The sequence below is a fragment of the Physeter macrocephalus genome, chromosome 6, assembly GCF_002837175.3.
Source record: "Physeter macrocephalus isolate SW-GA chromosome 6, ASM283717v5, whole genome shotgun sequence".
Lineage (NCBI taxonomy): Eukaryota > Metazoa > Chordata > Mammalia > Artiodactyla > Physeteridae > Physeter > Physeter macrocephalus.
The window spans coordinates 52,894,135-52,909,352 of NC_041219.1; the positions used below are offsets into that span (position 1 = coordinate 52,894,135).

General features: G+C 54.7%; 2 protein-coding genes across 13 annotated transcripts in view; one reads left to right on the forward strand and one right to left on the reverse strand.

The window, feature by feature from the left end:
* The window catches only part of LOC114486455 (uncharacterized), an 18,162-nt gene extending 3,038 nt beyond the window's left edge, over positions 1 to 15,124 (reverse strand). For 3 of the 6 annotated variants that reach the window (XR_008617622.1, XR_008617621.1, XR_008617623.1), the window contains exon 1: positions 1,827 to 7,005. Coding sequence is in view for 2 of the 6 variants with exons in the window: in XM_055085399.1 (XP_054941374.1) it covers positions 1,334 to 1,738 (405 nt within the window). In the remaining 4 variants the exon portion in view is untranslated. Of the gene's footprint in view, positions 1 to 1,333; positions 7,006 to 14,199; positions 14,296 to 15,017 lie in introns of those variants that run through there. The other 3 variants (XM_055085399.1, XM_055085398.1, XR_003680199.2) reach the window with 3 other exon arrangements.
* The window catches only part of BID (BH3 interacting domain death agonist), a 52,807-nt gene that overhangs the window by 17,788 nt on the left and 19,801 nt on the right, over positions 1 to 15,218 (forward strand). For 4 of the 7 annotated variants that reach the window (XM_055085397.1, XM_028490824.2, XM_028490826.2 and 1 more), the window contains exons 2-5: positions 7,018 to 7,081; positions 10,384 to 10,588; positions 12,802 to 12,941; positions 13,608 to 13,820. In XM_055085397.1, the coding sequence (XP_054941372.1) occupies positions 7,018 to 7,081; positions 10,384 to 10,588; positions 12,802 to 12,941; positions 13,608 to 13,820 (622 nt within the window). Of the gene's footprint in view, positions 1 to 7,017; positions 7,082 to 9,123; positions 9,210 to 10,383; positions 10,589 to 12,801; positions 12,942 to 13,607; positions 13,821 to 14,773; positions 15,022 to 15,218 lie in introns of those variants that run through there. The other 3 variants (XM_055085396.1, XM_028490822.2, XM_028490825.2) reach the window with 2 other exon arrangements.

Sequence of the window (15,218 nt, forward strand, 5' to 3'; positions counted from 1 at the left end):
TTTAGGGTTATGCTGCTTCTCCCTAGTATAATGCCAGCTGTTCCCTTAGGAAGGGGCCCTAATAAATACTCCTGTATTTATTATTTGGGGTCCCATATCAGGGGTTAATAAGAGGTCGGAGGAGGCACAGAGGTCCAATCCGGCACTCCCTGCTGTAGCCCGCTGTAAGGCAGAGATGGGGAATTTATTGTTGGTCCCGTCATTGAATTCTTCTGAACCGATTGTGGGGGTATTACTGACATTGCCCCTATTGTTTGTTGGGGCCGAGGCTGGCCCCGAAGGAAGTTTCCTGACAAAGGAGTCCCATCTCTATGGGTTTGGGATCTACATTCCTTCGCCCAGTGTCGGCCTCGTTGACATCGAGGGCAAATTCCCATAGGTTTAGTTGGGTTATTATTATTTTCTGGTTTCACCGCTCCAGGTTCTGATATAGCCTGGCGGCATACTCGGGCAAAATGACCTGGCTTGCCGCATTTAAAGCATGTTTGCGCCTTTTTAGTTTGGGGACCAAATCCAGCTTTAGTGAGAGCGGCAGCAATGGCAGCTCCCTGTAAATATGATGGGCCAATATCAGCACCAACTCTAATGTAGTCTTCCAAAGTTCCTTTTTTCTTCCAAGGACGAATAGCTGGTTGACAAGTGCTGTTTGCATTCTCATAAGCTAATTGTTTCACTATAATTGTACCAGATGGGCCATCGGCAATAATAAGACTAACAGCTTGTAGTAGTCTATCAACAAAATCAGCATAAGGTTCATCAGCCCCCGGACGTATCTTAGAAAGATCTTCCGTTCGACTAGAAGCGGGAAGCTTTTTCCAGGCTATAAGAGCAATGTGATTAATTTGGGCATAGGCTACAAAAGGAAAAGCTAACTGATCCTGTAATGCAAGATATTGTCCTTCACCTACTAACGTTTCATAAGTAACTGGCAAATTATGAGCCCCGTTGCGAGCAGCCTGCTCGGCAGCCTTTTCATAATAATCTACTTCCACAGCAAATAATCCCCTCCACTCAAACAAGCACGAGCTATCGACTTCCAGTCAGCGGGGGGCAATGCTTCAGCAGCAATGGTGTCAAGCATAGTTAGAGTAAATGGTGCAATGGGCCCGTACTGGGCACTGGCAGATTTCAAGTCCTTAAGTATCTTAAAAGATAAGGGCTGATACTCTCGAAGATTTTGTTGGGGATTCTGGGGATCCGGCCGTTCGACCACAGGGCAACAAAATAAGGGATCCTCGCGCCTAGATAATGCCCCTCAAACAGGCTTCTGTAAGGGGCTCAGTTTTAAAGGAGCAGAGGAAGATAAAGTTAAATTTTTAACAGACTGTTCCACCTGAGCCAGAATATGTTCATCGGGGTATTTTTCAGCTTCATATTTAGCTTCCGCATCAGCCAAATCGAAAGAGACGTCCTCATCAGAGGAGGTTTCAAGAGCCATTTTAGCCATCAAGGGGGGAGCAGACGGGACCGGAGGGGAAATATCACACAAGTTACTAAACGTAATAACGGGTACCCCACCCGGTCCATTTTTATCGTAATGCCTTTTTAGATCCTCTCCAACCCTCTTCCATATAGCGGCATCCACAGAGCCCCCTTCTGGAAACCAAGGAGAGACTTCATAAACATGTTGTAGAAAATCAGAAACTTGAGAAGCGGTCACAGTAGTGCCGCGAGCTTTTAACATCGAAAGTAAAACTTGAGCGAACAATTGTCGCTCCTTAGATCCTTTTTGTCCCATATTCTTTTACTTCTGACTATTGCCCCGAGTTACTATCAATTTTACTATGTGGCCACACTTTCACTCTTAACTCCGGGGATTCACCTACCGAGATTCAGATGTCCCTCTCGTCAGGTCCCTGTTCGGGCGCCACCTGCCGCCAGCCGCGGCGGGTCCTCAAAGTGCAGCAACAATCGACGAGAGGGGGTAGGGAACGGAAAGCACCAAGGTATGGGATCAGAAGGGCACAAACAACTGATGGTTGCAAAGCAAGTTTAATAACAAAGCATAGTCATATATATACACCCCTAAAGCAGGGACTCTTAACAGACATGGCGCCCTAAAGCAGAAACTTTGTATAAGCATTGTTCTGTAGAACTGGTCTTTTATCTCGGCTCAGTCGCCACCATATCTGCAGGGACTTTGCACAGTCATTGTGCCCTAAAAGAGAGGAATGCCACTGTCTCGAGGGGCTCGGTCTCAGCGCCCGGGGCGCGGCGCCGCGAACATCGAACATCCTGCTGCTCATCCTGCTGCTCGCCGCCGGCGGACTGGACTGGCTCTGGGGAGCGGGTTTATCGCTTGTTCCACAAAGGCACCAACTTCCCCTCCAGGGTTGCTTTTCCTAGCTTTAGGGAACAACCAGGGACTCTCAGTATCTGAGCAGGTCCCTGGAGCGATCTGGCCAAAGGCCATCTCCTTTTTTACGTTCATGACCATAAAGTCCAGGATGCATACCAAGGAGAGTACAATCGGGCCCTGAGGCTTAGGAGGGTCTTAATGGCGCACTCCTCAGAGGGCAATGCTCGCCACATTTCCCACATTCCCCGACCAGGGATCAAACCCACGCCCCCTGCAGTGGAAGCGCAGCGTCCTAACCACTGGAGCGCCAGGGAAGTCCCCAAAACAATAACTTTGATGCTTTATGTTTTAAGGGGAAAAACAGCCCCACAAAGAACAAAGGTTGATCACTTATGAGGAGCTTAAGGTTTTCTTAGTTTCGTTCATTGATAACCATGTCCTGGTTCTCAGGCATCCATGACCCCATCTTAAGTGCCCAGGTGGACTCTGACAGAGCTTCCAAAGGTCGGACCCTGAATTTAGAAAAAAAAAAATGTTTTCAGGATTATCTTTTATACCTAAAGCTATTATTGAGACTTCCCAGAGTGCCCCTGGAGAATCCCAAAGGCCGTTCACCTTATAAAGAGAGCGATTATACAATTAATCAGATTTGTTTGAAGTGTTACTGTTGTGAGGCTGCTTTGGTTATGTTTACAGGAAACCGTTACTCGTTTAAATGTTTCAGAAGCTGTGTGCTATATGGGGACGCCTTTATTCTCAGGGGAAACACTGATCACGTTTGTTACGTACTGTACCCCAAAAGAGAATCTGACCCCCTTCCGTTCTCATGTTGTCGGTGAGAGAAACACGTGAGTCACCCCCGGCAGCCTGTGCCCTCTGGGCATGACTTGGGGCTTTTCGTGTGTGTCCTCAGCAAAGAAGGACTGGTACCAGGTACTTTGAACTAGTGAAACAAAACAGGCTTTTGTGTTCTCCTGGCTTCAGCAACTCAGAGCTTCATCCAGGGTGCAGGTCAGGGTTTCCAGGCTCCTCTGGATGCAGACGGCGTGGGCGCAGCTGCTGGGACCCACAGACCAAGGTGGGAAACTGGTGGTTTGCTCGGAATATTGCTGACGTTTCCAGTTCTGTTTTCCAGACACACGAAAGTTTCTCTTTCTTCAACGGTCTGTAACCCATAAAAACTTGGTAGACGGAAATGACATCTAGTTCTTCCTGACAGAATTCTTGCTAAGTTTCCTCATTTTGTGTGATGGTACAGCTATTTGCATAGGTTCAAAAAGACGACTCTGGGGGGCGTTTTTTCTTTCAAACTTTTTTTATTGTGGTAAAATAGATGTAAAATTTTACCGTTTTAATCAGTTTAAGTGTACAGCTCAGTGGCATCAATAGGAATTAATAATTCTCTAGAAAACAGGCAAAATTTCTCATGTAAGTGGGGCAAGACGGAGTGTGTCCTTCCGCGTCTGGCTTGTTTTGTTCGGTGTAACACCCTCAGGGTTCCTCCACATGGTCGCAGATGCCAGAATTTCCTTCTCTGTTGTGTGTGTGGTAAAACATACACAAAATTTTCCACCGTAACCACTTCCCAATGTCCCCCGCACTGAGGTGCCACCACCCCCGTCCTCTCCAGGACCCTCTCATCTTGCCGCCCCGGCCCCCGCCCTGGGCCAACAGTCCACTTTCCGGCAGAGAAGTGGACTCACGAAGCAGCTGCCCTTGTGCGTCTGGCTCATGTCACTCGGCTCAGTGTCCTCAAGCTCCTCCCTGTGCAGCAGGTGCCAGAATCTCCTTCTGAGGCTGAACGAGACTCACCGCGTGATGGACACACTGCGTCCATCCACTCACCCATCAGTGGATGTTGCGTTGTCACCACCTGTGCTGTTGTGAGTGACGCAGCCAGGAGGATAGGTGTGCACGTACCCGGAAGCAGAGTTACTAGAACAAACGGTAATTCTGTGTATAAGTTTGTGAGAAACTACCTACTGTCCTTTGTTCTTTTTACCAGGATGTAATATAATTGGACAACTTGAGAGCCTTCCTCAGAACGTCCTATTTCTGAATGATGCTTGTGTGATTGACTGTGACAGGCCACTTGTCACAGAACTGAGCTGCCTTTAGGGAGTGAAGGCTACAGAGCCCCCCAGGAAAGCCAGTCTGGCCCTGGGGTCCCCGCCCTCCGTGGTGGGAAGGTCGCTTCCTGCAGGCCAGGGAATCTGAGATAAGCGGGGACCCGAGTACGAGAGGCCGGGACTGAATATACGAGTGGGCGATGGCAGAGCAGCCTGCCCAGCCCCTTCCCCCAGCACCCCCAGCCTGGGAGGCCAAGTCAGAGTGCTCTCTGGGACAGTCCAGGGAGCTAAAAATAACTTCAGGACTCGATTGATACCTGACAGCTTCCCCGATGTGGGGCGACACAGAGGACGCCATCGCACAGGGAGCCACGGCCAGCGGGCCCCCTGCTTCCCCCGCGGCCTCCTCTGCAAAGCTTCCCACCCCCTGCCTGCATTTGAGTCTCTGCCACTTGCAAGTGTCTGGATCCGTGGCCCCCGTTCCCCTGGCTGGGCTTCCTTTTCTCCGCACACATTTAGAGGGGCCACAGAGGCGCTTGGCCTGGCGCCCCTGCCTGCCCTCGGGGTAGCAGAGTCCAGCCTGAGCTTCCTGGTGAGAATTTCAGACAGAAGCTGATCTTGTGGCATTAGTAGTTGTTTAATCTAAATTTGCAAAAGAAACCTAGGAGGCCTGGCTGGTTAATTAGCATTCTTGTGAGACCCGCCCTGTTTGTGTGTGTCAAAGAATAATCTTTGAGATCATTACCACTCCGGAGACTGTCAGGAAATCTGTGAAAGACTTTGAAATAGGCAAAAAACCTGGATATACTGGCCAGCTCACCGTTTCTGGTTTTCTTGTCTTTGAGCTATTTTACGCCCCTGTAAGTTGCAGAAAACGGATGCTGATGCAGGTGACGTGTCCATAGAAATACAGGTGCTCTGCCGGGGCTGCCTGGGTGCTGAGTGGTTTTAACATCTTTGTTTCCCCCATTAAATAATCAGTTACATAAAATCTTTAGTAAGTGTTCATTTCAGAAGGAAAAAAAGGAAATCCACCTTCTCCAAACCCACTGTCTTTCTGAGGAAAACACCGGGGCCCAGCCGTTCTGCAGAGGCACTTTCTCCTGTGGATCCATCCCGTCTGGGTCAGCATCGGTGCTCTGCTCTCATTCTATATCCTTACATACAGAGGGAGAGCTATGAAGACATATATGCACAGGTGACCTTCGAAAAACAAGGGTTTGAACTGCATGGGCCCCCCTTCTGTGGGGATGTTTTTCACTACTAAATGCCCCACGGGCTGTTGTTGGTTGAACTGGAGAATGCAGATCGCGATACAACTAAATTCTACGCCCGCTGACCCCCGTGTTGTTCAAGGGTCACTTATGTAAAGGCATTAAAACATTTTGTGGAAGTATCTGTTGGGGCGGGAAATGAGCACAGTGCCGGCGATGTGGACGTGGATCAGGGCCGCGGGGACAGTGGGGAGGGCGGGTCCGGGCAGAAGGCAGATTTTATGTGAGTTACCCCTTGATGGCGGCCTCCCCGGTTTTCGGAAGCTCGTTCCTGAGAGGGCGCGGTGGAGGCCGAGGCTGTGACTGTGGACGTGGGTTGGCTTCTGCGGCCCTTCCCCCAGGGGCCTGCTCTGTGGCACGCTGCCCTGCAGCTCTGCCTCCTGCGCTGGAGGCCCTCGGGCCAGCATCCTGCTGCTTCCTGTCTGTCCCTCCACGCTCACCTGCGTCCTTTGCAGCCTGCCCGGCCCCAGGGTGGGCTCATCCCACTCCCGGTGGGTGGCCTGGGTCCCGGGGATCAAGGCCCCCAAGGCCCCCGCCCGCGCTCCTGGGGGGGAAGCCTTGCCCTTTCTCCCTGGAGAGGAGCTGGTTGTTCTCTTTTTACCCCCTGTGTATTCAGGAACCGTATGGAAGTTCCAAATTTGACTGTTACTGCCCTACAAGAGGACCGATTCATTGGGTTTAGGCTAATACTGTGTGTAAACACACATTCACTGGTGCAGACATTTCAACGCGGGATTATTCTGTTGAGACTGCTCTGCAGAAACATTTCCGGTCTGTTTGGACGTCTCTACGACGCACACAGCTCTCATGCTTTTATACTTTTCATGTTGGAGGCATAATCTTTTTAAACTCAGTCTCCGATGGGCTTTTTGTCTGCTCAGTTGTTTATGCCTGCCGGGTTATTTAGTGTGGATTTATATGCCATCTGGAAGCCTGGATCTTTTGTGTGACTGTCAAATACACATTCTTTCTCTTTCTTTATACACATCTTTCTGTGCAAGACTGATCTCACCAGCCCTTGCAGCCACGTGGCCGTGGGCCCAGGCGCGCCTCGTTTTCTCACCCCCTCGGTGCTCTGGAGCTGCAGCTGGGGAGGGTCGGTGGGGAGAGCGGTGACGGGGCCGTGGTAATGACACAGCAGGTCCCTGTTAACGTCCAGGTGTTCTTCGTGGAGGGAGCCTGGCGCTCCAAGTACTGTATTGACTTGGAGAGGGTTCGGGAGCAGACGGCCCTGTCTGCCTGACCAGTGAGCTCGGGCTGGGGGCTGGGCTGAGGTGGGTGGGCGAGGGCAGCAGGGCTCCCTCTTTTTCCCTGGGGGTCCTGGAGGGGTGTCCCCACGGGGCCCTGCACCCACCCTGTGTGTGTCCTCTTCCAGGCTGCGGACCCGCACCCCTGTGAGCTGTGGAGCCCACGACACTGCCTGGGCCATGGACTCGAAGGTCAGATGGGTGGTGGTCCTGGGGGTGTGGGCGGCGGAGCCTCGGGTCCCAGCTCCCGGGAGCACAGGGCGGATAACCCCCTCGTCCCCTCACCACTTCCGCCTGCTTCTGTGCAGGACCGGCTCAGAGCTATAGCGTGGCCGAGGTCGCGTGGGCCGGTCCCCTGCCTCAGCAGGATGGGGCCTAAATGGCGCCTTGTGCTTTGAGCGAGTTTAAAAGAGAAAGTCGCGCCTGGCCCAGCAGAAGCTCTTCTTCACCTCCTTCCTGTCTTTGCCAGGCAGTGTGGCATCTTCGGGCGCCCAGCCCCGGGCCCTCCGTGTCCCCACCAGCCCCATGGGGGCGGCTGCGGGGCTGAGGACTTACTAGGTGGTTCACGAGCTTGGCCCAGTTTCTGCATCTCTGAGCAGACAGCGCCTGGGGGCTCGGTGTGCGCTTCTCAAACATCCCTCGGCAAGCCTGGGAGCCGTGTGCTTCCCAGCTTAGCAGCTCAGGAGAAACGTCAGCTACTTGAGCAGAAGAGGTTTCGGGAGCTGCCCAGGTGCCGCTTGTCCTGACGACTTCAGTGGGAAAGGGCAGACACACTCCCAGGGCTTTGCTTTCCCCTTTCTTTCCTTCACGCTGAGAAAACCGAGACACAGGCGTGCCCCACAGTCAGGTTCAGGGTGAGACATCCAGCAGCTTCCTCTTCCCCCGTCAGAAATTTCACCCTGCTATAGATTTTCTGACTTTTCCCTTTGATTTTGTTTCCAGGTTTTTTTTTTTAATTACAGTAAAATCTACCGTTTTAACCTTTTATTGATTGATTGATTGGCTGTGCTGGGTCTTCGTTGCGGTGTGTGGGCTTCTCGTTGCAGTGCGCAGGCTTCTCTTGTGGAGCACGGGCTCTAGGCGCGCGGGCTTCAGTAGTAGTGGCTCGCGGGCTTAGCTGCTCCACGGCATGTGGGATCTTCCCAGACCAGGGCTCGAACCCGTGTCCCCAGCATTGGCAGGCAGATTCTTAACCACCGTGCCACCAGGGAAGTCCCCATTTTAACCTTTTTTAAGTGTCTGGCTCAGTGGCATTAAGACCACTCGCGTCGCTGTGCCACCACCGCCCCCTTTTCTCTGTGCATTTGATGCTTCAGGGACCACACAGATGAGAGGGGTGGAGCAGTGCATGTCCTCCTGTGTCTGGCTTATATCACTGAGCATGATGGCTCGGTTTGGTTTTTTTTTTTTACTGTTTGTATGGTGCTGTTCATCTATACTGTAGCATTCTTTTTTTTTTTTTTTTTTGATACGCAGAAAAAATGAGATTGATTTTTTGTTTTGTTTTGTTTTTACTGTTTGTTTGGTGCTGTTTTCTCCAGGTTTGGACACCAGGATTAGTCTAGTTTATCACACACATTGGACAGCTTTCCATCGTTTTCTCTGCACTGGAACTGATTTTATAGCATGAGTTATTTTTGCCTCCTATAGATGAAATCTGTATTATGTCCGGCAAGATTTCCTAAGTCTTGATCATATCTCTTACCATACTTTTTCCTGTGACCTAAAAGGATAAACCACTATCAAATCTTCCACCTTCTGAGACATCCATTGCAGCTCTTATCACTCGTCCTTGGCTTGTCACCAGCCTTGCTTGTTCTTGGTGTTAAATGCTGTTGGTCTTCTGGGCCAGCTGCCTGTTTGGGAGTCCAGGCCAGCCTGTTCTTGACATGCTCAGAACAGGGTCTGTCCCCACGCTTCCCAGCCGGATGGCACTAAACACTTGGCTCCGGTGCCTAAGCCCTCTAACACGGGATGCTGTCCTTCTCGCCCGGCCACTTCTGTTCTTTGTGTTTTGGGGTGAAAGGCAGAGGTCCCTGCACCTGGGTTTGATACCTGACCTGGCGTAGCTTGTGGCAACCGCTGCCACACACCCAGACTTTGGACCCTGTTTACTAACCTCTTGAAAAAGATGGCCTGGTTTAGTTCCCTGGGGCTGTGGCAGGGAAACCCCACCAGCTGGGTATTTTCCTGAAGTGCCTGGAGGCCACAAGTCTGATATCAGGGTGTTGCAGGGTTGGTTCCTCCGGAGGCTCTGAGGAGTCTGCTCTGGCCTCTCCAGCTCCAGTCTCCGTCTGCACTGGCATCCCTGTGTGTGTCTGTAAGTCTGCCCCTTTCTCTTGTAAAGACATGGGTCATGGGATTAGGGCCCCGATCCAGGATGACCTGGCCTTAACGTGACATCTGCAAAGACCCCATTTCCAAATAAGGTCCTGCTCTCAGGTCCTGGCGGTCAGCACCTGGGCCTGTCTCTGGGGGACACGGTTCAACCGCAGCCCTGCCTAAGCCCCTCTTCTCTCCTGACCAGGACGTCTCTTGGGGTAGAGATGAAGCACGTTCTTGAGTTTCTCAGCTGCCTTGTGCCACTGGCCTCACTGTAAAGATTTAGTAGAGTAGAGCTTTTACATACATTTTCCCCCTTTAGGAGTAATTCTGGAGAAGTAAAGGCTGACTAGCAATACATAAGCACCTTATTTTATGCATTTTGTTGAAAACAATTTGTCCTCTAAAAACTGCCCTCTCAAAGTTTTCTGATTTTCCTAATCAGAATATTTTTCTAATATTTTCTAATGAAAAACATTATGGACTTAGAAGTAAATTTTACCTGCACCTTCGTTTTCTCCCCGTGACTTCTCCCAGCCCAGGCCGTGTGTTTTGCGTGTGTTGATCTGGGCGGTCTCGGCATCCTAGCCTCTCACGATGCCCTCTCATCCCAGGTCTGGGGGTGACCTGAGCACCCCTGGCCCTGCTCTGCACTTGCCTTCTTGTTGGCACGTGCAGCGGCCCTCCTGGTTCCCCCAGTGCTGCTCGTGGGCTCGGCCAGGGGCTTATCTACCTGAGGTCAGCCAGGCCTGCCCAGAGGCAGGTGTTGCCTGTGGTCACTACTGCCCGGGCTGTATTGAACATCTGCTTTTGCACAACACCCTCCTGGACCCACAAAGGACATGATGGAAGAGGATGAGCGGCTAACTGCTGGATGCGCTCCCAGGGAGCGTGGGCTCTGGTTGGTAAAAGATACACGGGGCCCGGCGCGGGCGTGCTGAGCCAGGATGGCACCTAGACACATACGTGCCTGACGGCCCTCCCCGGGGCGCACCAGCTGGCCGCCGGCAGATGGGTCACCTTCTGCAGGATCGGAGCTTTTCGGCATCTGTACGTGGCCCTGCGGACTGGCCCCTGCCCACTGGGAGGGTGTCCAGGCCCTGGGCCGGGGAGGTCATCCTGGGCCCGGCTGCCCGGCCCGGGGCCACGTTCCCACAGGACTCTCCTCTCAGGTCAGCAATGGCACCAGCCCCCAGGATGAGCGCACCACAAGCCTGCTGGTGTTCGGCTTCCTCCAGAGCTACCCGCACTCCCGTTGCCACCAAGAGCTGGAGGTGCTGGGCCACAAGCTGGCCATGCGCGTGGCCCACGACGATGAGCTGCAGACGGATGGCAACTGGTGCAGCCACTTCCGTGATGAGGGGGCGGCAGAGACAGGTAGGTGCCGGGCCAGCCTGCGCGGCCCAGATCCGGGCTGTGGAGCCTTCGGGCTCGGGTCCACCCCGTGTCCAGCAGAGCAGGCCTCGCCGAGTCCAGTCAGTTGAAACCTACCCGGACTCCTGAGGATTCTTTGCATCTGTGCAGCGCCCACGCTTTACTCCTGTGTACGTTATGGCCGTGACGATCTGCACGGTCACCAGGGCAGCGGGGACCTGGGGCTCTTTTCTTGGGCCGGGCCATCCTCCATGTGTGGCAGATTCCAGGTGTGCGTCCTGTCCTCAGCTTTTGCCACCAGTGCTGCCTCCACGGAGGCCGCTGGGAGCTGACGGCTGGGAGCCCCTCTGGAGGTGGGCCAGGCCCAGCACACCGTGGAGCGCCCTGAGGAATTCTGCCGGGTTCCTGAACCAGCCTGTGCTTCGGAGGGGAGGCTCCCAGGTGTTCCTGACGCACCCGGGAGGCCTGGGCTGGAGTCTGCCGCCTGGGGTGTGGGGTGTGTGTGGGTGTGTGTGTCACTGCCCTCCCGCGGCTGATCCGGCCTCTGGGCCCCCAGCTGTCTTAATTCAGGTGGCCGGTGGCGCGGCAGGGAGTCCCCACCAGCCAGGGTTGCCTTAGGCCGGTAGGAGTAGCTCTGCTGTCAGGCCTGCTGCCCTGGTGGCCCCCGTCTGCACCAAGCCCCCCTCAGACTGTGGAGCCTCACTGGACGCACAGGGCAGGGTGGGCGCTCAGGTAGGAAGCGGTGTGTGGTCAGGAGCCTGAGGAGGTGTGGAAGCAACGGGCAGAACAGGCCTGGCTGCCACTTGGCAGTGGATTTGTTCGCTCGGCTGGACAGGAGGAGGTGGGAGAGCGGGGCCGTCGGGGGCTGTGTAGGAGGCGGGTCAGGACAAGCACACGGGCTGGGCGGCGAAGGGGGCCACGGGGTCGAGCGTGGCCGGGCTGTCGACCCAGGTCGAGGAGAGGAGGTCTCGGCAGGGTGAGTGGTGACCTGTCCCCGAGCAGAGGTGGGCGGGTAGTGGGAGGTTTCGGGGCGAGGAGGGCTCGTGTTGGGGTCACACAGACACGTCTCAGTGAGGTCAGGGCTGCAGCCGGGCCCGTGGAACTCCACAGGCGCAGGGCTGTGCAGGCACTGCCGGCAGATTCCACCAACCACAGGTTGGAAATACTTGGGGGAAAAAGTTCCGGAAAGTTCCCCAGAGCAAAACTTGAATTTGCTGTGCGCTGGCGTTGTATTAGGTGGAGGTGATCACGTGAGGGACGCCGGCCCCCTGGAGTTTGGTGCCCGCGGGGGTCCTGGGCCGGCGCCCACCCAGACCCCGAGGGACGAGTGTGTGGGCAGCTAGGCGAGGTTGCTGGTCGGGGTCCAGACCACAAGGCACAGCACTTGGACCCTCTGGTTTCCCAACACGTGTAGACGTTACGTGTACACTACACGGAGGTGTGTTCAGTGTGCAATAGCGCTGTCTTAACAGCGTTCGTGCCTTAATTAAAAGTACTTCTTCATTGCTACATGCTAACCATCCTCTGAGCCTGCAGCGCGTTGAAGCGGTGACGTCACTGGTCACCATACAAATATATAATAATGAAAAAGTTTGAAATATTGCGAGAATTACCAAAGTGTGACACACAGACACAGAGTGAGCAAATGCTGTTGGAAAAACGATGCCAACAACTCTCTCAACGCAGGGCTGGCTGCCGCACACCTTCCACCTGTGTGACTGGCAGAGGGGGGCTGGAGGTGGGGCGAGTACACTTTCTGTGCTGTGTGGGGAGAAGCAGCGAGGGGGCTGGTCACTCAGTGCCCCGGGTCCCCAGCTGCGTACCCGGGAGTCAGCCCACAGCTGGGAACCCCAGAGCCCCTGGAAGCTTCTGTTCTAGGGAGGGGCTCAGATGGTGTCCAGGAAGGAAGAGCGTGGCATCTGAGGAGGGGTGGCGGGGGGTGGGGGAGAAAAGGCAGAGTCCAGGACTAGAGGCCGCGGAGCCTCTGTCCTGACCGCTTCCTCTGCCGACAGCCGTTGGACGCTGGGCTTCGAGCCCGGGTTGTGGCTACCCCGGCATCACAGGTCCTTCTCCTGCCTGGTCCCTGCGCCTGGTCCCGTGTTCACACCGTCCTCACTGGGCTGTGGATGCAGGACCCACCCCTTTCCTGGAGCGGGTGGAGCGGGAGTGGGGTGTGAGCAGGGCGTCATCTGAACCCCCCCTCAATTGCACATTAGACTCTGAGACTCAGGAGGAAGTGGTCCGGGACATCGCCAGGCAGCTCGCCCAGATTGGGGACAGGATGGAGTGCAGCATCCGCCCGGGGCTGGTGGCTGGCCTGGCCGCGCAGTTCAGGAACACGAGCCTGTCGGAGGAGGTGAGTGAGAACACCCACGGGGCTTGTCCTCTGCCTCCTGGCAGACCGACCAGTGTCCAGGGAGGTGGCTCAGCTTGTGACTGCTGGAGAGAGAGTCAGCCTGGCGAACTGTCTCTCGGAAAAAAGTCACTTGACACTTGAAAACCTGAAGTCAAACTCAAGAGTTTGGGGACGGGGCCCCCCAAAGATTAACAAAACGGATGTGACTCTTCCTGAAACACGTTCCATTCCTCTGACGGCTGAGGCCACGGGGCCCCCGCGACCGAGAAACGGCCTCGGGCTGGGCCCAGCCGGCCGAGCCTCCTGCCTCCGGGAAGGCCCGTCTGTCAGGGAGCCTCCCTCTGAGCTTCGCCGGCCAGCGTGGATCAGACGCAGGCTGCTGGTGCCGTTCTTGCTGCCACGTGTTGGCGCGCGCGTGGAAGGTCCTTTCCTGTCTGGCGGTCCATGAGGCCTCTCCGGGCAGGAGGTCCCCATCCCCCTCCCTGCTCCCCTGTACTGGGGCCAGACCCCTGGGCGGTGACTGACCTTGACCGCAGGTGCCTTCAAGCAGGAGACGAGGACCCGCTGCGGGGTGTGTGGGGGGCGTGCCTCGCCTGCCCCTGGCTTTGCCTCCTTCCCCGGCCCCCTCAGCTGTTCACAGCCCTTCCCGCCTCCCCGCCCGTGCAGGAGCGGAGGCGGTGCCTGGCGGCGGCGCTGGAACAACTCGTGCAGCTCTGCCCCGCGGACGTGGACCGTGAGAAGACCCTGCTCCTGCTGACCATGCTTGTGGCCAAAAAGGTGGCCGACCACTCGCCAGCTTTGCTCCAAGATGTCTTTCACACCACAGTGACCTTCATCAACCAGAACCTTCTCGCCTACGTGAGGAACTTAGTCCAAAACGTAAGAGCCAGCGGTGGCAGCTCCCGGGCTCTTAACCCCCCTGGGTGTCCACCTCTCCCCACCCCGGCCCCCTCTGAGCTCTGGGACCCTCACTGCAGGGCTGCCTGCTGGGGACAGACCCCAGGGAAGGTGGTCACGGCCCTTCCTGTTCAGGAGGAAAGGCTTGCTTCTGCGTCTGGGAGTCCGGTTGTTTCTGAGAGGAGCTGCTGTCACAGGGCAGCGGAGGCCGACTGTGCACCCTTCACAGGCTTGTGAGAGCTGCTGGGGGGCGGGCGGGAGAGAGAGGGCCGGAGGGGCCCACGCTGGGGCTTCCCCAGTCTGCTGTCAGCCTCACCTTGTCACAAAAATGAGTATAATTTAAATTAAAACACATACTTACCAAGGAGGGTGAGCGGTCAAAAGGGGGTAAAAACTGTACACATCTGTCCTCCACCCAGGATACTAGAAAGTCTGGTGCTTCAGTTTCATAGACCACCTGGAAGGGAAAGTGGATGTATCTATCTTATCTGTAAATTTTGGGGTTTTATGTGTCGGGAGCATTGCTCAGGCATCTGACCCTCTTAATATGTAGTTGATGAGCCTTAAAAGCATTCTCTCTGCGTGGCCTTCAGTTATACGGGCTTTTAAAAATAAAAACCGGAGGGAGAACACAAACCCCAACTCGTTGTGAAACCAAGCTGAGCTGTTGTTGGAAGGAGATAAGCCTCTGTTAACAGCTTCCAGACAGACACTGTGGGGCTGAAACAGAACCTTGGTCCAGTCCTTGCACCCACTGAGATGCCTCTGGGCACCATAAGTGACTTGGTGAAAGGGGTGTGTGTGTGTGTGCGTGCGTGTGCGCGCGCAAAGCCCCAGCTGCACTTCTGCTGACCGTGGCCCTAGAGGCTCAGGTCCAGGGGCCTGGCTTAGGAGGGAGGCTCGCTAATCCTGGCTGTTGTCCTTTCTTGCTCCAGGAGATGGACTGAAGGGACGACTCAGCAAAAGCATGACTGTTTACAACTTGAGATGGTGACAGCAGTGTAGCTGTCTCCACAGAGATGGAGCCTCGGCCACTTAAACATGTTCAGAGAAGACAGGCACGAGATGACAGCTGTGTATCTCTCACCATTTTAAAGCCAGGGACCATTTAGGAATTTCTTCACGTACATGTGTGAATGTTTCACATCATCTACATCCATCCACACACTGTGCCTTTACCTAATGTCTGCTGGAAAGGTCCCCGCCTGAAAATCAGATCTAAAAGCAGATCGTGAGTTCCTTGGTGGTCCAGTGGTTAGGACTCCTCTGTGCTTCCACTGTAGGGACCAGGTCTGATCCCTGGTCGGGGAACTAAGATCCCACAAGCTGCAGCCAAAAAAGAAAAAAAGAACAAAATAAAAGCAGATTGACAAATAAAAA